Raw genomic sequence first — 23,568 nt, forward strand, 5'->3', positions numbered from 1 at the left:
TTTCCTATAATAGGAATAATATTAATAATAATATAAGGGATACCCAGTGTCGATCTGGTCCACTCGGTTGCCCGACCCTTGGATAATTTTATTTATTGGGAGCCCTAACTAAATGGAAAAGGAATAAAAGAAAATTTAACTTTACTCGTGATTTTCACGAAAAATTTTGGTGCCTCTGAAAATGTTGCCACTAAGCAATTAAATTAGGCCTACACTCTCGGTCAACAACTTCTCTAATATTTAACATATTATTTTTATATTTGTCGGTTTTATGTGCAATATATATGTACAATTTTTTTTCCTATATACATTTTGGCAATAGTATGAAAGTGAAAATAAACTCTTTGCCAACGTTATATCCCATCATCTGTGTCCTTTGAAAAAGTAGCTTGACCATGTCGAATTCATTACGATTTGGCGAAGGGAACTTTGCGTAATTTTACTAATATAGACACAGAACAGAAGTATCATTTAAACAATTTTCGATTATAAATTTCAATTTTCAATACTTATCATATTATTGTCAGTTAAAACGTAATAGTTTCATTTTGCAAGAAATGTGAGGTACTTTTTTTATTAAAATGTTGTGGCCCCGGTTACCAACATCACTATTGTTGATAAATAATTTATTGATATTAGGTATAATATATTATTATATTATTAAATAAAAACGTCACTGTATCATTAAATAATATGATGAATAATGATATATAAAGTTGTAAATATATATACATACTGATTAAACAATCAGAGAAAAATAGTTAGCATGATAGTGTACCAGTATAATTTGTCAAAACATGTCATCATTGAATAATCGAACACGCACGTTTGCATCCATTCAAATATTCCATTGTATTAGAATAATATAGTGTAGGTATTGGCTTAGATATAATTTTTGTTAATTCCATAATCGAATAAATATTTTGAAACGTATTATTCTACTGTAGATATAACATTACAGAGGACATAATAAATTATTATCTGGATTAATATATTTGTTCTGATTGGAAATGAAATAAATCTATAAACAAAATGTATAATATTTATTTAAAAATAATTTGAAATTATAAAATGCATGAAAAAATATCTTTTAAGAAACATACAACAGTAGATAATAATATCAGATGGCAACACAGTATGATTTATAAATATATAATTAATGACTTTTTACACTTGAAATTATGATCTATTTTGCCACTTGTATAATAATATTATAAATTATATCATAATATTCGATGTATTTATCTTATTGCAGATTAAATACACAGGAGCTAGCATGAATCCAGCAAGATCTTTGGGCCCAGCCGTTGCTCTAGGTGCATGGTCAAACCATTGGGTAAATAGTTACATTATTAATAACTACAATAGTAAAAATTATTATAATTTGATTTGATCGACGTTTTAGGTGTACTGGGTCGGTCCTATTGTCGGTGGCATACTTGGAGGAACCGTCCATACTTTTGTGTTGAAACGTCATACTGAAGAGGCAAGCTCTTATGATCTTTGAACAACTTTATAATTTAACTGTTATTTTTATAAATTAATATTATGCTATTAATCATGTGTTATCATATCATTTAACTTAGGTTTAAAGTTATACCCAGCGCTTAATGCAAATATGAAGGACTAAATAATTAATTTAAAAAAAACTATTTATCATTATTATATTAAATTGTAGACATCAAACCATACAATTAAATTGAGTGCATTCTAGTTATTAAATCAACGATGAAATGAAAATATATTACCTATTTTATTGCCTATTTGTAAAGATGTGAATTGTGAGTTATGATTATTCATTAAAATAAAGTATTAATTTTTAATAGTTATTGTGTTATTTTTTCAGAAAATATTCTTACAATAATGGTGTAAAATCAGTATGCGTGTATACAGTCCTAGTGCTTGATGGAATTATTGATAACCTAACATAATATAATCTAAATTTAATATAAAAATATATATTTTATGATTATATAAAAAATTCACCTTGTTAAATATTATTGTTACCTAATAATAAACTGATTTCAAATTATTTTAATTTTGTATTCAATTTTCTCCCCACGGTTAAATAAAAACTGATACTTAGTTTAAAAATATCGGACATTTACCCAAGAAAATAATCGGAAAAGTAATTATTCAAAGTAATCAATTGTATATACTGTTATTCTATATTCAAATATTGAATAGGTACACTTTTTATAAGAATAATAAATCAATTCAGCTGATATTTACATTTTATACCTATATTTATTTAACCTAAATAATCTGTTAAAATATTTTAAATATTACTGATTGATTAATGATTATTATTACTTATTTTAAACTTTTTTTTTCATTCTATGTTTCATTTGAATAAAAAATCTTAATAAGTGCAATTTTTGTTTATAAAGATTGAGACATTTTTTTTTTTTGAAATTATAGTTCGAATAAATGAGGCCTTAGTTTTACACGAAAGTACCTATGTTGATTTCTTTCTAAAATCACTTCTAAAAAAAATTGTGATTTATCCTTTAATATGATTAGGTAATTTAATTACTAACAATTAAATTACCATTTAACATATTACTCGGTAGTTTTTGGTATAACTAAAAATTAACACGGTCTTAAGATTTTAAGTAAATTGATAGTAACTACGGTATACATACAAATTTTAATACAATTCCAATAGTATAAAGACTTTATTTACTAAAAATTTATTTTACAAATTAATGTTCTAATATATTTTACTAATTACATGGAAATTAGTATTATTTTTAAACACGGCCAAATGTGTTATAAAGTAATATTAAATGTATTATGTGAATCAACTGTGCGTTAAGGTCATTGTCATTCCAATTTTCAATCATAACTTATTACAATTTTATTTAAAGCTTATAAGTTAGTATACCACGACACCAAGTACTGTAGAACTCTGTGATTCGGAGTTTTAAGTTAGTCAGAATATTTTGAAAATGTCATTGTGCATAGAAAACAATTATTTACATAATGGCGAATAGTTATTTAAATATAATTACAACATTAATGTCAACTAAAACCATTAGAAGGAAAATCTTTATTTTTCTTTTAAATGAAATAGGCATAATATTATATATTTTTGCTATTTTTAGATTGTTGTATAAACAACTTAATATGAAGAACCTTGTATACAATTTTAAATTTTTTTTCTACCTAACAATTTAACAAAGTAGGTAAATCAAAAAAAATTTATCGATGTAGTAAATTATATGTATCTATAAACTATAAAGTATAAGCAGTTCAAAAAAAGCCAAAATATTTTGAAAATTATATTATGCTAAGAAAATGCTACTTTAAATGTTAATTGAAAATATAGTAGGTATTTGCGGTTTTTAATTTTTCAATTACAAATTGATTTTGTTGATCCAACCTAACTACTAGATTATATTGTCTACCATAAACCATCCTCAAAGCTGTAGATTGATGCCTTTTTTCTGTTTTAATATAACGTGTTGACAAAACTAAAAAAGTTAAATAAATAAGACACAACATTGTTAAACCAATTCACTCCATTCAGAGTCCACTCTATAATCCAACCTAATATAAAGCAATTCATTTTTTTTTTATATGAGTATTAAGAAATATTGTAGACTATAGTAATATAATAATGTGCACATGGTAATTTCAAAAAATTATTTAAAAATGATTTTAGAGTTTACCAATGATTTAATAATACATATATTTAAATAAATTATTACCATTTTTTTACAATTTTTTTGTTATAAAGAATATTTATAAGTTATAAAGCTATACAGTTGTAACACATACACGCGCACATAGGTATATTATTATTATATTTTTTTTTTCAAACTATTGGGAAAAGATCAAAATATATATGATGAACAACATGGCTGTGTACCTACTCAATATACCGAGTACACGTTTTGTAGGAATAAAAAAGTATCGAATTTGCATTTTACATTTTTAACGAGTAGGTACCTATAACCTATGGGTGTATAGGTAATAATACTACAAACAATCACTGCCACAGTGCTATGTTGATACGTGTTGTGATTAAGCCGTTTATTTTAAGATTATAGGTTGGTGCATAATAATAATATAACTATTATATAGACATATACAAACAATGAAAATCAAGATAACCGGCTTGATTAATTACTTACACAACTTTTGAATTCGTCATCGGTTTCTAAGATGTTGCCATAATCTCACAAACAAAAATAATTACCAATAATAATCTACAACTGATTTCCAACTCATAAATAAAAATAACATATGATATGCGTCATATCTGTCCATATCACTTGATTATGAAATTAATATGTTGAGGTGCACTCTAACTGAAACATGAACTTAGCTCAAAGCTAAGTGTTGAAACTTCTACATCGTTTATTCGTTTCTAATATAGTAATAGGTACATTGCTGTTTCCGATGTAATAATCATAATTATCGTGTCCATACGTTTGTTAATATAATTCAATGGATAAGTTTCTTCGGTTCGACTATACAAAATAACAGTCATCGTTAAAGCATAATTTAACAATACTATGTTTCTGTAGCCTGTAGTATACAAAATATATCCCTATGTTATATAATAGTATACATTAAAGTCAATTTAAAGATGTATAGCGATAAGTCATGTACTCATGTCTAATAGTACTAATAGTCTGACAGTAGTGACAAAATACATAAATATTAATATTTAAATCTCATCAAATTATAAAATAAATAATAATATTTTGTAATAGGTATATTAATGCGAAAATGTTATAAAAAAATAATAATCGTCAAATATTGTTTTGGTGAACTTGAAATATTTTTTGTTTCTTGGAATACTTTATCGTCTCTGTGGCGGGAAATGGCACCATTACCCTTTAAAGTCTTCTAGTAAATTAGGTCAAAAAGATACTTGCATGAAAGCCCAACCAAAATTCGTATACGCTTCGTTCCTCTTAAAAGTAATATAATTAGGAATTCTTATATTCTTCGTCATTCCGCTAATATTAGGATGGAGTTGTTTTTTGTTTTATGATGACTGTAATGCCATTTAGGTTTTTTTTTCACGAATAGACTTTGGTATAGTAAATCTTTTTATTCAGAATTCTTAAATTAACTCACTTCTATTACCTCTAAATCTTACGTAATGCCTAGTATTTTATATAATTTGTATTTACAAAGCACAACATTATTATTTATACATCATAATAGCTAATGTAATTATAATTGGCAATTTAATTATGAGACTAATACTAATGAGCTGATAGGATAATATAGTTATACTGTATCTAAGCTTTATTATATTTAATTCACGAAAATAATATTTTTTAAATATTATATTATACTTAGTAATAGTAGATAGCCAGATGGATATTTCTTTGTAAGTAACCTTATATTCCTAATACCTTCTGTGACATAATTTCGACGATCAAAAGTCAAACTAGCTATTTGTTGGAAACAAAAGCTGATGTTATACATAACTACCGTCGTAACATGAAGCTATATCTATAAAATTGTTAGAGTTCATAAAATTAAAATGCGTGATAAAAAAATGGTTTACAGATTGTAAGAAAATAACTGGGTTTTACAACTTTATTGTTATATTTGTGGATATTGGAATAAGACAAGTGATTTGTATAATATTATATTTCTGTAGTATATTCCTAAAAGTTACATAAGGATAAGATATAATATATAGACGTCATAGACAGGTAAGGATTGGACAAATTCGGCCCACTGAGTTTTCCGTACTTTACCGGCTTACTTACAAACTGGCGGCACTTGGGTACGTTCTTATTCCGTGCTTGGTTTTTTTCTTTATAGTCTCCATTTCTTCAACTTTTAACTCTTAACATATTTTTAGTCAGCGGCTCCTCATGACTTGGACGGCCCAAAATTATCGCGGCCCACGGAGATTGACTCGGTAATCCGCCGGGCCAATCCGGTCCTAGTCATAGATAGTTTAATTTATGTAATCATTTTAACAAAAATATAAATATGATAAAGAATATTCCACTCACTTTAGAGTAGAAAAGTGGTACATACCCACCAATTTTATTTATTACATGTAGATTGTTATTATTTAGACTTTAAATTGATTGGGTGAAAAAAAAGGATTCTGATAATTTCTGAAAATTTAATAAATCTCTTAAAATAACAATTTAAGTACTAAATACACGAAATTTCAAATCTATAAGTATAGGTAAATGTTTTACATTTATGAGACATGAGTGAAAAATAATATATAATATCGACTATAAATGTATAATAAATTAATTATAGCCTTATTTTTCTTAAAGTCAATTTATTCAATTGAAATGCTAAGTTTTGGGCTGCTATAATGCATTTTTCTAATTTAACTTAAATTATATTCAATCGAAATAAATGTATTAATAATATTACATACATTAACAAAAAATTTTGTTTCAGCTGAGTATTATAATAATATGACCTTATATAATAGTATAATATTATATTATAGGTATTATTCCATATTATACCTATTACTTACAATAATTGTACCTATATATTATATATAATTATTATATAAGATAATATTTTTATATAATATAGAGCTGAAACTATATTTTTTGTTCATTCATCGATTTGTGACGGTGAAACCAATATATTTTGTTACATTTAGTTTTAGTAATGGTATTGATTATTTTTGTTTGGAAAAAAATAAAACAGTGTTGTATAACATTTATACGTTTTTGTAAAAATTGTAAATTTTTAAAGATATCAGATCTTATTATTTATTTAAAGTTTGAATAAATAATGAATAGTTCATTACAATATTATCTTGTCCGATCAATAATTATTGTTTTAGGCATTGTACCTACTACAAAAGTTCAATGGTAGTATTAAAATTTCATTTTTTAAAGTGGTAACTATTATTTATTAACCATAAAATGATAAATGATAAAACTATAAAAATTTACATAGCATAACAACAACTAGACAAAGAATAAAGGCAACTTCTATATTATATGATCACTGACACTGCATATGGACACTACCTACACTAAGAAAGTTGGAATAAGTTATAAATGACATTTTATCTGTTTAAGGTTACAACTCCCAGCAGACTGTGAATTAAATTTTTTCTTTCCAGCTTTCTAGTTCTAGAAATGTAATTTTATTGACAGCTCATTTGTATTGAATATTGAATAGGATCATATTATGATATGTTTCCAAGTTTGCTTATAAGTCTTTGTTTTTGATGATGATTCATATTTTGATAGCGTTGAGAATTGAGCTTTTTTGGTTTATCGTACGTAATCTCCGATTTCTTTTCATTATTTATCTTTTGAGGACCTATTATTTTTTTGTCTTTGGCGCACTTATATGTCAACGTCCACGTAATATTAGTGACTTTATATTATTGAATAGGTATTGATTATTGAACGTTGATTAAACCTACAGTGAATAAGCAGATGGATATATAGGTACGTATATAAAATATTATATAATGTTTAAAAAACCAATGAATCTCATAACACGGAAACAAGTAGGTATTGACTAGCGAACTGTAATACCTATAACAGCCAACTCTGCTGACCAATGATCACTCCGTCACACAGAAAACAATAGGAAGCTATAGTTAAATGGACAATCTATAATTGTTTTGCCCGATGTAGGTAACATTCAAAATGTCCACATTATTTCGACGTGCTGTAAAATTATACACAATTGTCAATATTCTGATACCAATATTGGTATTCAAATTAAAACAGTTTAAGTACATTAAATATCAGCATTAGGAATGAAAATGCTTACAATAAGACTATTATAAGATGTATATAATATTATTAATTTAATTGCCTCTGACATTTTTCTTAAATAGAGGGGTGGGTGGTAGCCGGTGGGTCCCCTAGTAAATGTAATTTGATATACTCAATAGGTTAGGATAACCTAGTCAATAGCGATCTGAAATATAATTAGTTATATTATATTAATAAATTATTATGCACTAATACTTGGGATATTTGTAACTTGCCTCTGGAAATTTTTTTCGTTTGCCACGCGCCCACGCCACTGATCTAACACGCAAAGCGTTTCTTCGTGGCAAAACCGGTACTATGTGTGAGCAAACTAGTTCACCAGAGTGCGCTACATATTTTATCGATCAAACATTAATTACTGATACAAAATGCTGATACAAAATGTTGTCCGTTGATGATTATTATAAGTCATTATAAAGCCTCACACAAATCTGTATTACACGTATTCATAATACTTATGCTCAGATTCCTTAAATGGATACTTCATACAAATTTCATGAAAAATAAAATATAATAATTTACCTATTGCATTTAAATTGATAGACATACCTAGTAAATTGTATAATATTACGAGGACGCGTTTTACAAGTGCGTAACATAGCAAATTTACGCACAGAAGATCACGTTTAGCTCCGTTGGTTTAAAAAATAGAGTGAATTGACCTCTTATAAAATTTAAAGGTAAGATTATTACCTAGGGAATCTCTTAGGCTATAATATATTATATTTTAATTTTAAAGCAAGTTATGATTATTTTAAAATTGTAAATTGTTTGTACATTTTAAATAAATAATAACTCGCTTTAAAATTAAAATATTATAACAACAAGTCTATCAAATTCCCTGGGCAATAATCTGAAATTTAAATTTTATAAGAGGTCAATATACTTTAATTGTTAAACTAACGGAGCTAAACGTGATCTGCTGAGCGTAAAATTTGTTATGTTACGCATTTTTAAGACGGAGCCAAAGAAGCCACAAAGGTCTGTGTAGCGTCCTCGTGTTAATAATAAACCATAAAATATTAAATTTGATTGTTATTTAAATGGTAGCGATTTGATTTTTAATAATATAGATTTATTTGAAACAGCATTAAAAGTGTCTATACGATTTAAATGTTGAGCGGAACGAAGAATGTATTGATTTTACAATGGCGTGTGAACTTGTTTTTTTTTTGTGTTTGACACTTCTTATAGTGGAAAAAATGCTTTGATTTTCAACTTCAATATCTCTTCTAAATGGAAAGTGAATTTATAGTTGTTACTAAGCCAAGAGTTGGGGGCCAAAAGTAAAAATGTTCAGGACTTAACTTAATAATTGAGAAAAAAAATAAGAATTTTAACGCAAATTCAGTTTTTAACAAAATTAGTTTTTTTTATTTGGTCAAAAACAAATAACCTTAAATACTTTTATAAATTATCACGAAATGTTTGTATTAGAATTTTCTATACATGGTATAATTTAAAAAATATTTTAACAATTATTGAGCCTCATATAAATACAAACTTTGACAAAATCCGTCAAACTTACGAATATTTGTAAATTTTGTAAGTAGTAAAAATATATGAAATATTCAATTTTTATAGCTAAGGATTGAAAATATACAAGTTTTCTTATAAGTAGTTCATATAGTAACCAAATAATCTGAAAAGTATACGAATAAAAATTTTTTATGGATATTTTAAGTTCAAATTTGGACGAAATTAAATATTTAATCAGAGAATAGCGATTTTATTTATTTTGTTGTAATTTAAAAATGTTTATTCGTGGTGACTTAGAGCTTTTACGTATATTATTATACTTATATTACCAGTGTAATTTTCAAAATCTTTAGATTAATTGCAGTATGATATTTTCTATTTATACCACAATCCTATTCACACCGTTCTACGGTAAGTCGGTAGGTAGTTACTCAAAAGAACTATAATAAATAATATAAATATATACTATTAGGTATAATAATTAAATGAATGAAATTGTACAACTATATTTTTATACTAATTCAGTTTCTTTTTTGTATTTCATGAGAATTTGCTATGGATATAGGTCTTGGATTCGGTAAGGGTCTTCTTATTTCATGCATTTAATAACATTATTAGCAATTTATTGTCATAATTGCGTTTCTGTTAGGTTAGCTTAATGTTAAAAAATAAACACTTTTTTCAATAAAATAGCTTCATTGTTTTTACATGATATATAATTTTACCATTATTGTTGTTGGGTGTGTCTAAAATTGGTCTATTTTCAAGAAAATATCTGTTTAAAAGGTCACTGTTATTTACAAATCAGTAATGACCTATTGTTGCAAAATATTATCGTGTATAATTGCATTTATTTTCATCGCGTGCCTGGGTCGGAAATCCACGGACATTAAACAATTATTGACTTGGCTGCATTTTTCAAAAGAATGTGTGAGCAAACAAGCAATATATAGGTATAACCTACTCAAATAGTCGAATTCAATTTCGGCGAATTAAAAAAAAAAACATTCCCAAAAGAGGTGCATTGATAAATCATCTCGGTAGGTATATACGACGTGGTATGTGCATTATGGTACCTGTCTGTTTTTCCTAAATACACAAAATAAATATTCAATATTCGTGTCGAGTACGCATCACAAAAACCCAATCGTTCGTCCGTAAAATGAGTAGATTGTAATTTTTGCGCTGGCCTTGACAATGATTACCCACTGCTAGACGTATATGTTTGTCTGGTAACTATATATTATTAGTGTGCCAATCACGAAAGACGTACGCGGACAAAAGTATACACGAGTGCGTTTTGTATAAGTAATATTATGTGTAAATAATGATTTCAGCTATAGGTGGGTAGGTACAACTGTATTTGAATATTTTCCAAGATTGACGTTTTCTTTGTGATCGTCATTACTCATTACTCATTCATACATTCGGATTTTATAGTAGATACTGAGAAGAACTGTAGTAATTATACGACTTAAAAATGTGGGAAAAACAACCAACATTTTTTTTGTTCATATAATTTTTAATTTATCACTAATTATTAGGTTTAGGTATAATAATATTATTTTAGGTTTAAATTGTTACACAAATTGCATGTGATTGTTATCCGTTCACTTTTTTTCCAAGTATATTTTCCCTTATGAAACTACAATTTAAGAAAAACATAAAATAAATCTGATTTTAACGTAAATTAGAAACAAAAAAAAAACAAAAATTAGAATCTTTGATTCGTAAATCAAGTGTATATTTGCTATATTTATCTGTATTATATAATAATTAGAAAATTCTATAGAATTGGAACCTGGTATTATTATCGCTTATATTTTTATACTTTTTATTCTATTTTATTGTACAAAATAGTTATCGGACTTATAATTTGTGTCTGAGTAAAATATTTGTTCAATGTTGCACAATATTGTTGGTGATTGTGTATTAATGTAACAAAATGTATTAATCAAACGTTAATAATTTATGACGATAATATTATTCGTATTATATTAATGACAAAAGAAATTGATATATTATTATATTTATTAGTTTTCTGACTGTTGGTATAAGTGGAGGTACTTAAGAACAAATTTCTCATATTATTTTTTTTCTTCACATAATAAAATTAATTATTATAATTTATTATACTGTTATCTGTTTAATAAATCACATTTATGTTTTTTACAATGGTTTTACGGGTTATGTATATTATAGGTATTTATTGGTACCACAATACTATGACAATTTGATTGGTATAGTTAGAACTATACCTAATACTTATTAGTCACTAGTGTTAGGTACTATTTCTTATTTAAAACAATGTTTATATTAAAGCTTACTATAAAAATTGCACAATTTAATAGTTTATAATGTTAGGTACCTACCTATACTCTATGTCTTTACTTAATAAAGAGCATATAAATAATTTTTTCGTTCAGTTGAAATTAAAGTAAGAATTATTTTCAGTAAGTACTCATGTAATTAAAACCCAATAAAATATATTTCATAAAATTTAAATTGAATTTAAACGTTATCATTTTATCTATCGTGATATTTTTTGTGTTCAAGTGTGAAAGGTTCATACTTGAACATCTGATAGTAGTTTGAGCTCCAATTAAAGTTTTTGAAAAATATTAAAATGTAACATTGTTCTTCGTTTCTCAATAAAAGAATAATAATTTTTCAATGCTATAGCCCGTTTCTGTTCGAACGAAGTGAAATGTGTGCTCAATACCTAGACACATATCCGTATTTTATTTTTTGTAAAAGTTTTTAGTGAAAAAAAAAAAAATCCCGCAACATCAAACTCCGGTAACAAAGGTATAGTAGTATATTTCATTTATGTATATTTACTCGTATATATTCATGTATTCGATCGTTAAAAACCCATTTGTGTTCGCGTCATGTGTGTGACGTTAAATAACATATTATAGGATAGGGTTCATTAGAATGACCATTTTTATGTTGGTGCATTGAGGAACATAATCACTGCTGTAGTGCTGTGTGTGGTACCTGTACCTAGCGTACGGTATCTCGTACATAATATAATATACTGTCTATAAGAACGCAAATTGATCGGACGAGCAAAAACGTTTATTTTCGATTCTTTAAACAGCGGAGTCCTGGGCAAACAAAACCGTAATGTGCGATCGTTCGCCGGCAACAACGGATGAGCGTCACGGTCCGACAGAACTGAACAAACTTTGCCCATGCCCTCTGCAATGGTATTTAAGTATATTATAATCGTGCGATGTTTACGCAGCCATAAATCAGGCGCATTCATTGTCCCGCGCTCGAAATCCCTTTTTAATAAATATATCGCAGGCCCGGAGATATGGGTAGGTACGCCGTTCATTGTGAAATGTGATGTACAATCATATTTTTATTGTACCTGGTCATAGACGTTTTCTTTTCATTTTTCTTTCGTTTCTCTCGCTTAATCCTATTTGTATTAGGATCGGAAATCGTTTCACCGCACATGCCTATATGATATATAATAAACAATAAAAACTATGTTTCACACACATTTATCACAACGGCTATGATGTCTGGTACCGATACCTATAGGAAAAATAGTGACTGTTCGATGAAAATATTGCAATAGGTGTATGTATATAAACGGTATTATGCTATATATTTAATATTTTGTGCAAACACGATAATAAAATATATTATTATGTATTATATACCCATGGCAATATTTTAAACGTAGCGAAGGGCGAGTTTCAGACAAAAGAGAAGCCGTTGAAATGTTACTGACGTTTAAATGATTGTTTATCAAAATAATAAGTTACGACTAATATATTATTATTAAAATTAATTACTTTTTAATGAGTTTGCACTGCATCGTTTGCTCATGAATGATGATAATTATTATTGTACTATTGTATATTATTGACTCAACTAGTCCAACAACTGTTTAGTATCTACAATATTATGCATTGAGATTAAATAATTTATTGTTCATTATTGAACTAGCCAAATTTATCATTGTTATGTTTACAAACACGTGTACCTACTATGAAATCAATATTTTCATGTTTAATTATTTTTAGTGAACATATTGTGTGCATTACATTTAAATAATGATTTTAATATAACTTGTACAAAATATATATTTAATATGAATATAGGAACAAAAGTTAAAATTAATGAAATGTATTCCTTATACTTATACTTATACTTATAATTATACTACGTCCAGAATCCAGATTAACTGTAAAAATTAAAAATTGTGTTATAACTTACAATTATTATACATATCATATGCTGACTATATAAATTTAACCTATCTATACTTTCAATTTTATAATTTTTTATTATTAAATTATTTTTAACTCGCATGCCATTTTTTAGGGAAACGATATGGTAATCCGATATTGAACCACTATATTCACAATACTGTTCACGGATAGTAATATTATTAATTATGATATTATATCAGAAAAAAACAATAAAAATGTACCTATAACATATTTTGTGTTTTGAAGTTTCAAAAGTCTAAATAGTTTTTATTTTTAAAATTTAAATAAAAAAAGACTAAAATTTGTTGAATGTTTTGATCAATAATTGATTTGTACATTTCACTAAATATATTCCAAAAACTTGCATTATATTTTAAAATATACATTATTTATTATAATTATTCATAACTTATAATACATAATTTAATCATTGTTTGATGCATACGTCTATTTGAAATACAATTAAATTCTATTATTTAATTGACAATGAAGTTAATTTATTCTCAATTACTTAGCTGTATAATAATGTATTTATTTTAACGAACATTGAAGGAACTTTTGTAAGTAGGTGGTTTCAATTAAAACATTTCTAGTCATGTATAAGTTAGACAATATTAAGTTTCGACAAAATTAAAAAAATATGTTAGGTTCATAAAAACTTTAAACGTTATATAAAATATATAATATTATAAATGTATAATTGTCTGTACCTTCTAGAATTTTTGAAAGTATTTTTATAATTTCCAGCATTATTAAGACATTTCTTTTGTAATACTAATTGTAATTCTATTTTATATTGCATAATATAGAGAGTAAAATCTGAAAATAATATAATTCTCATTCTTTGGTTCATCGGAGAAACTGAGTTACTATTGTTGAAGTCATCAGTTTATACACTGTTATATCTCCTCAGATATTTAATTGAAATTCATTTCAATGTGTCTGTGTTCAATATGTTATTATTTCCACGTTAATACTGCAATACAAAGCCTCTATAATGTATAGTGATTATAATATTACATACAATAATCCTCTATTAATCTATGCGTGTCCTATATAAATTATTATAAGATTAAATATTATTTTGGGTAGATTATAATATGTATTTTAGTATTTTACCTAATAGAATATACATTTTGAGATAGTTATTGATTATATGTAGTAATCTGTATCCTGTAGGTGTGTGTGGTCTTAGGTACATTTTTGGTTTGATAAACATTTTTATATCTCCCCTAAATTGGTTGGTGTTTGTTTTTAAATTTACTATTCACGGTTAGGCAAATTAGAAAATATGTAAAATATATTTATTTAAATATTAATTTTTATTTTCATTATTGACGTATAAATAAAGATAATAAAATATACACACTAGGTATAGCAGTTCATATCACTTATAAAACGGCCGTGAATACTATTGTGCATACTAATAAGGTAACTTTTACGACTAAAACGTATTGGTTCGAACTAACGATTTTCTTTTTTATCCTTTGCAATAAACCTTGTTTATTTTGTAAGACCCTTTCAGTATATACAAAAAAAATATAGTATATATTATAATGATATTATATATTATAGGCTGATATATTTAATGCAGGCATAGGCTAACCGGACCTTTGTTCGATTCCCAAAAAAATATTGACAACCTCTCCGTAAAGCGCTAATACAATTTTTGGACATTTCACCCCCCAACAACAACAAAATAATAATAAAAACGTATATTTTGGGCGGTTTTCGGAAATTTGACACAAATCCGCCATTTAGCACAAAAGCCGGGCACACTGTTAATCGGATATAGGCCTATTATACTCCCCCGGGTGCTATTATAATGGCATTATATACGTTATTGTTAATACGATATCAGCGCTTTTGTTTGTCACACACTAGTAAGATATCAAAGGCAAACTGCAATAGTTATAATAGCCATATAATATTAATACTGTGTGAATACTGAGTAACTCATAAATATTCTACATTTTTATTACGTAATATATTATAATATATATGTTTTTTTACAAATATTGAAATACCAATTGAATTATAATGTTTTTTTATTAATAAATGCATTAAAGGATTTACTGTTTATTATTGAAACTGACGATTTAATAAACATTTGCATTTCAACCTTAGGTATATGTTTTTAATTCAAATATATTATGTTAAATAAATAATAATAATAAAAGTACGTTTAATTTTTCTAAATAATATGATATTAAATTTTGTATTAACAGTTTATCAATACCAAATACAAAATATTATGTAAAATATGTAAATATGTTTAAATGTTCTATACATTTCATCTGAGTTGAACATCAAACAGGAATATTGAAGTATTAAAGTAATTTACACATTTTATTATTTATTATTTATTTTACATAATATATTTGAATTAAAAACATATACCTAAGGTTTAATAGGGAATATATTATTAATTATTATGTAGTATACTAGACTTGTTAATGAAATATCAAAGAGGGTGACCTAGGTGCTTCTAATGATCTTAGAACCTTAAACCATCACCAAAATATCTAAGAATTAACTCTAAATAGTTGCATACCTATTTAGTATTTGCCGTGACAGGGGGGATTGCCCCCCCCCCCCAAACACGGCGCCATCATTGGGCATTTTATGGATAAGATCATGTTACATTTATGCATGGTGGTTGCCACAGTTATAATATTATAGGGATCAACATTTTAGAAAAAGCTGTGGAAAACCAAGGTTTTTCTTGAATAAATGGGAAAATTTTCTGAAGAAAATGGTTTTAAAATACTATCCATATTTTTCTACAAGTTTAATTTTAAGTTTAAAAATAAACAGACAGTTACATAATTATGACATTTTTTGGTCGAATGTCTACATTGATAAAACCATCGAATACGACATTTTACTTGGAAAAATAGTACATATTATACTTGTAGACTAAATTTATATTTTCTAATTTGTGTAGACTTATATTATTATTTTATGTTGAAAACGATGATGCGATCAGAATTTAACGTTTGGATTTAGTTTTGAAGTTCGAGCAAATTCAGTCTCTGTACTTTATAGCCTTGTAGTCTGTAGGTCATAGTATATGTTGTATTATTACTAAAAATTGTATTGATTCAAATAATGTTTTGTTCTTTCGTCTACTTTTTTGATAACTATTTTTTTCTTTTTTTCCCCTTGTGGTATCGAGGACCGGAGAAGGAACCATGGTGCCAATACTTCTCCTACTATTTTCTCTGCTTTTTTAATTACCTATGATTTTCTACCTTTAAATTATTTTAAGTACAAATAACATTTTTTTTTTGGTTTTTAGAAAATGTCAGGTTTTTAGAAATTTATTATTTTAAAATTCTCTAATTTTTCTATATTTTTCTCATATAGAAAATAATATTTTTTTCCAAATTTTTCTAGATTATCTCTGGAATTTTACGCTATTTAATAATATTTATGAACATTATAGTTACTTTGCATATTTGCATTATAGATTTACTAAAGAAATTGAAAATATCCAGTACATGGGCTGCTGAGCTTAATTTTACTATAAGAAAATTATTATAATAAAATTATTCATTATATCCTATATGTATACGATAAATGTTATACACTTTTAGAATTTTCGTTTATTAGTTTTTCATTATTCAAATTTCAATATCGTGATTAATTATTACAAAATATTTCAACATATTGTTATTAAAAACAAATAATTTTGAACCACAAAATTTTATTGAATTTCTTTTATAATTTCTATTGTTTTAAAGAGAGTGAATCTCATCACGGTACTACCTATGTTTAGAAAATTATCTGGACCCCACCCATAAAAAAATCCTAAATACGCCGCTGACCTTTAATGATTTTACAAATATAAATAGAATGTATGATGTATCTAGGATAATGTCGTCTGTCATTGATTTAATGAATTAAACATTTTTAAATCATGATTAATGTATAAGTTTTATATTTTATGGGTATTATAATATACAAAAATATAAGCCACTGCTTAGAACCATTATGATTTTTTTCAGTTTCGATTCTATGTGGGTTCTTTTTTTTAAAAAAAAAAATCGGTATTGGTTTTGGCTATTGTTCTTAAAATAAATTACAGATAAAGGTTCGGATTCCAGTGAATACTGGAGTTTACTCACTCAGTTTAGAAATAGAATTTATTTTTCCAAAGATAAAATAAGTTCAAGGAAGTACAAACTTTATATATAAAATAATAAGATTAAATAATAGTGGTCTTAATGAGTTGAATGAACTAAATAAGTAAACTATTTCTTTAAAGACATCCAAAACAAATTTTAAAAACCTGATTTGACACGTGTTGTAAGAAGTTGCAATATCAGTGTATCATAGTTTGATTCAATCAAATAGGTACTCAATTGTCTCTATCGAAATTGATTTAATTTAAACAGTAACCTATAGATTGTCGCCAAACATTCATATTGTCAAGTGACCAAATTTGTAGACTTTAATGTCACTTATTTGCTTACTGGTCAATGAACACTCGGGCAACGTGTTCATAATTTCCTAAGACCGAAAAAGATATTGATATGAATGGTCATTGCTCATTAAAATCTATTATATATCATATTATCATTCCTATAGTTGATTGATTAACTTACACAATTAAAGTGGTGGGTCTACAGCATTCCCTTGTAAGCTTTAATTTTATAAGTTTTAACTTAAACTATACCTACTGACATTTACACCAGCATTTGTGCAATACATTGAGATTTTTTCTACAAAAATCATATTTTAGTTAATACAAATTACATGTAATACTTATCCGATGTTTTTTTAGTATAAAGTTATAAATTATTAAGTATATTCATAATATTATTTTGTGATATGTATATTGTGTATAATATATAAATAAATAGTTGTATAGTTGTGTTAGTTCATATCAAAATTTGATAACACCATATATAGATGCTATTTATGACGATTTTAATAACGTTACTAGACGTCATCGTCCAAAACTATAAACTAACTATAGGGAAATAATCATGACAATATTGACTAACGGACGTGTATATAACAATTTATATTCCTACCTATTAAAATGTCTACTCATATTTTCTAGAACTTTTATAGATTATAGATTATAGATATAGACAATTATAACTCCATATGCATAGATTTATAACAAAATTCAATGAACCATTATTATTATTTATTACCCAAATAAATAATATAGCTAAATAGTATTGAAAGTTGAAACTAAAAAAAAAAAATCGAAAAATTCCATACTAACAAATATTGGTAATAGCTCTGGTTTAGATCCTTAAGAAAATCTAAAATGGGTTCCGGTAAATTTCCGGTTTCAATATTTCCAAATGGTTAAATTTCAAATATCCGTATTTTTATTTTTGGTTCCAAGCTCTGATATTATAAAAAAACATGGTGTATTCATATTTTAGCTATTTCAAGACCGTTGTATAAGATCAAATAAGTTATACAAACAGATTCATCAAAAACTGCTGTTCTCGACAAATGTATTAGAATTTTCATCATTTTAATATTATTCGTCTAACTATTTACTATTGAAGTATTTTATGCAACAACTAACAAATTTGTAAGGCTTTTAAATAGTTTTAATAGGTATTTGCTACTTATATTATAACTTTAGTCTTTGGATATTAGTCTAAACTCTCTAAGCTTCAACGTCACTCAACTTTTCAACACGCATTAAAACACTCAGCAAAACCACATAAATATTTAATTGAATGTATCAATTAAAACTCCGATCCCATACAGATAAATTTGACAAGTACCTAAGTGGTTTCAGTATAACTATACTGTAAAACCTAATGAAACATATTTTAAATATAATTGGTTCAGCTGCCTTCTATCTATAAATTATAATTCAAGTTGTACGATATACCATACCACTTAATTTTACGTATTGAGGTAGATGATAATAACAATAATATTATCTTATATGCATATTGTGCACGTAATGTGTCTGAAAATTCAATAATATGCTTATTGCAGTTAAAATAAATTTGTCATCCACAAATTTAAATTTTGTTGAAAATCGTGGAAAAGCAGGTTTACTTGAATGATAAATAACTTCGAGTAGGTATATACGTGTAGCTAATTTTCAAGTTAAGAAAGTGTTAAATTAATTTATTCATGACAACTGTTTTGGACGTGTGGTGTATATGTTTTGAACATTTGTAATATCTTGCACGGCGAGAAAAAAGTCCATTATTTTTTCTATTAATTTTTTTCATAAAATTATTACTGGGAGTCTTATTTTAATTCCCTGGACAGCCTTAAAATGATTTAGCGTTTTTAAAATGAATCAACAAATATTACATCTTTATTATTATTGATAGTGTCATAGTGGTATAATAGCTGTAGTATATTATTATTTTGTAGTAAAATACTAAATAGATGTTTGATAATATGATTAATTATTACACTAATCGGTATTACACTAATCTATATTTAATTGCTGTATTTAGTATTGAATATTACGATTTTGAAGAGACGACATGAGTGTAGTACCTATACATGGTTGCAAAATACTATATTATGCCAATAGTAGGCACTATACACTAACACTTTTAATACATTTTACAAGTATTCGCGTTTGACATATTATGTATCATGTAGTAGGTCCCACGTAAGTAATAAACTAATACTTATTATAAATACTTTGATTGATGTCCAACTTTCAAGATCAGCCAAACAAATATGTTAAACAAATTTAAATATTAAGTTAATCGAATTTTTACTGAATTAAAGTTTTACGGTGGTAATTTATGTTTACCGATTACACGATAATATAATATTTTAATTCTTAATACACCCACATTATTCACCATATTAGTATATTACCACATTTTTAAAACATAATTATTTATTTGCCAACAAATATAGTTAGAGTAAAGAAACAAAGTATAAACATAATTATGATGATAATTGTACATTCGTAACTATAATCATAAATCATATATTATTTATGAAATGTGATTTTGGTAGATTATTATGAATTAGAAAACCACTAGGTATACCTTTTATTGTTATTCATAATAATTATGATGAGTTTTAAATTATCTAATATCTATAACCTTAAAAAGAAAAAATATCGCCTTCTTGCTAACATCATTCATTTTAGCAAACATTCAAAATCCCATTTTGCATTGATTAGTTTTTTTTGTTTTAAAGAAATACTAAAATAAATTATTATATTTTGACTACAGATTATATACAAAAAAGTATAGGCTAAATGTTAAGCCCGCAATTTTATAGTCTTAATTTTAAAACTTATGTAGAAGATTGCATTTATAGAACAGCTTTAATTACTATGACAATGTTTTAAGAAAAATGTTAAACTTTCTTTTACTACATAAAAGAAGTCTGTAGACGCGAGAAAACAGTTTTTTGAATTGGGTCAAGTGGAGGAAATAACAGTCACCGCCGCAGTTGGAGCAGGTACATGGGAGGGGAAATATTCTTCAATTTGAAATGATTAGTATTAAGTTTTGTATTGTGTTCTAAAATGGTAACTTAATATGGAAATCGCCAACATCATTGTCAGAATCAAAAATTTAAATCGAAATTAGTGCTTACACCGAAAATACTCGGAGTATTTTCAAAATATTATTACATCTATAATATAATATATTACATTAAAAACAATGATTGACATTGGTAAGTATAATTTCTATGGAATTATTATTTTTAGTTAAATTTACATAACTAGTAAAATATTATCTTGGTGATTAACGAGTGCCTACTAACAACTCAGCGTCACAGTGCTGTGATTGCTTTCACAATTAAAAATTCGACATGATGATGTTTGAATTGAATTTACGTTCGTTTTGTAGTCTTTTATAATTTTGCAAGACACGTGTAAGACACGGGTCCAATCTCGGATCGTCCCGATCGAGTGGGTATTGTGCCCGTTTCGAGAGGTACCGCCACCATTTGCGTACACTATATCGAAATGAATTATTATTATTATTATTATTATCATCAATACCGTCGTCGTCGCGTTCATTCATCGTGAGTGCAAGACGGCCGGCAGGTAGATATTGTTATAGGTATAGCCGGTATAATATAATACGGATGGGTAGAAGAAAGCATATTATAATATATACGAGAAATTTTCCGCGCAATAAGTCACGCAGGGGACAGGCAAAAGAAGTATCCGACCTTTATTTATTTCTTTTATTACCCACATTCGCAATTCGCTGCTGCCAGCTATATACACCTATGGACGGTAAATCGCAGTGTTTGACTTCACCCAGACAATCACTCCGCCGTCGACTTGAAGATACCTTAAATATCACACACACACACACACACACACACACACACACAAACAAACACACGTGTCTTGGCTTGATCATTAGCCACACTTAACGCGTACGTAAACGCGTCTGATTGTGTGTGAGTGTGCGCGCGCGAGCTGGCGCATCTGTCGAGAATACAAAATTTCGAACGCATTCGTTTATCGTGTGTATTATAATAATAAGTCGGTGTATACTGCGAATGTGTGTAGGTACCTATTGTGTATACTATTGTGTTATTTAATCTATACTGTTGTGTACGCCGGTATTTGTCGCACTCGAGTGCACCCCCACCCCCCCCCCCCCCCCAACCAGGGTGGGACATCAGGGCTCGAGCAAAGAGACGAACCGGCGTGGCGGCGGCGGCGGTGGTGGTGGATGATAATGCATCTACCGGGGACGCGTCATTTCACGGCTATTTAACCCCAACCGGCATACCAAACGACTACACCGGACAATATGCCTAGAGGTACGTAGGACCGTGCCACCACGGCCAGTAGCCGTTCATCGTTTTTGCCCACGACAGTATGTATTATTATTTTATTATTATCGAAAAACGAGCGGTAAAATACGCTACAGTCTACCTCATTGTATACAAGAATACAAGAATATATATATATATTATATGAAATAATAATAACTTTTTTTTTATTATTATTGAAAAAAAAAACATATATTATATACCCTATTGGGTTTGCACGTGCTGGGTGTTAAAAAGAAAAAAAAAATTACTATAAAAAAATACAAATAATATAATAACGCTATTTTTTTCACTCTATGTACCACCCTTTTGGTCGGTTTTACTTCTTTTAGTACATTACTCACCTGGGGCATACATAGGCCGCGCGTCACCCAATGTTGACAGTTTGTGGATTTTTTTTTGTTACGTTAAATTTTTAAAAAATGTGGTATAATTTCGGTAACGTTGTTGTGCTGTGGTTAAACGAATTAAGTCCCTACTACGTTTGAATACTTTTTTAATATAAATCACATTAGAACCTTAGTATGATATGTTTCAACTAATTAAATATTAAAAAATATTTTCAAAATGGATAACATAATTAACTAATTACCTATACCTTTAAAGTCTAACGCCAGTTAAACACATTACTGATACTACGTGTCTACGTCAATCAATCAGATGCAGTGCCAAAACTACAGTAGGTGCACTGCTTGATAGGCCACACATTTATACACCGACGCTTCCGATCTTATCACACATATATTTTTAAAAATATGAAATATGAAGATATATTTTAGCAGTGACGTTATATAAAAATTGGGTAGTTATCAGAAAAATTAATATTACCTACCCAAAGATTCCTGGGCCATTATTACTAACGTATTGTATAGGTACCAACGAGTCAAGAACTTATCAATTTCTATACAAATTAATTACAGAATAATGGCTCTTCCGGCCCGATATCACGTCTTGGCGTAGATAAAATATACAAACAATGTTGAATTTTGACACAATTAAATTATAGGTACACTAATGTACTTTGGTATGCTTGAGGTGCGGCCCAACACTTGACCGAGGTGTAATTCCCGGAGTTAAATAGTTAAAATGTTAAAAATCAAAATGTTCAAGCGATGCGATGTTGTATAATTACTTGGGAGCGACCGTTAGTAACGTTGTACATATAATAATGTACAAAACAAATTATTATTGATGGCATACAACACCCGATTCGGCTTTAAACGGTCGCTTAATTAACAGTAATATATATATATATATATATTCAACAATAGTTGATTATTTGATAAAGTCGACTGATACTTAAAATGTTGGCCCAAAAAGTGTGTACT

General features: G+C 27.2%; 1 protein-coding gene across 6 annotated transcripts in view; it reads left to right on the forward strand.

The window, feature by feature from the left end:
* Positions 1-2,032, forward strand: part of LOC132940558 (aquaporin AQPAe.a) — a 32,013-nt gene extending 29,981 nt beyond the window's left edge. For 4 of the 6 annotated variants that reach the window (XR_009664095.1, XR_009664096.1, XR_009664097.1 and 1 more), the window contains exons 5-8: positions 1,256-1,336; positions 1,406-1,486; positions 1,679-1,781; positions 1,847-2,032. Coding sequence is in view for 2 of the 6 variants with exons in the window: in XM_061008290.1 (XP_060864273.1) it covers positions 1,256-1,336; positions 1,406-1,486; positions 1,679-1,714 (198 nt within the window). In the remaining 4 variants the exon portion in view is untranslated. Of the gene's footprint in view, positions 1-1,255; positions 1,337-1,405; positions 1,487-1,678; positions 1,826-1,846 lie in introns of those variants that run through there. The other 2 variants (XM_061008290.1, XM_061008291.1) reach the window with 2 other exon arrangements.
* Positions 2,033-23,568: the final 21,536 nt, after the last annotated feature.

Source organism: Metopolophium dirhodum, chromosome 3 (assembly GCF_019925205.1).
Source record: "Metopolophium dirhodum isolate CAU chromosome 3, ASM1992520v1, whole genome shotgun sequence".
Taxonomy (NCBI): domain Eukaryota; kingdom Metazoa; phylum Arthropoda; class Insecta; order Hemiptera; family Aphididae; genus Metopolophium; species Metopolophium dirhodum.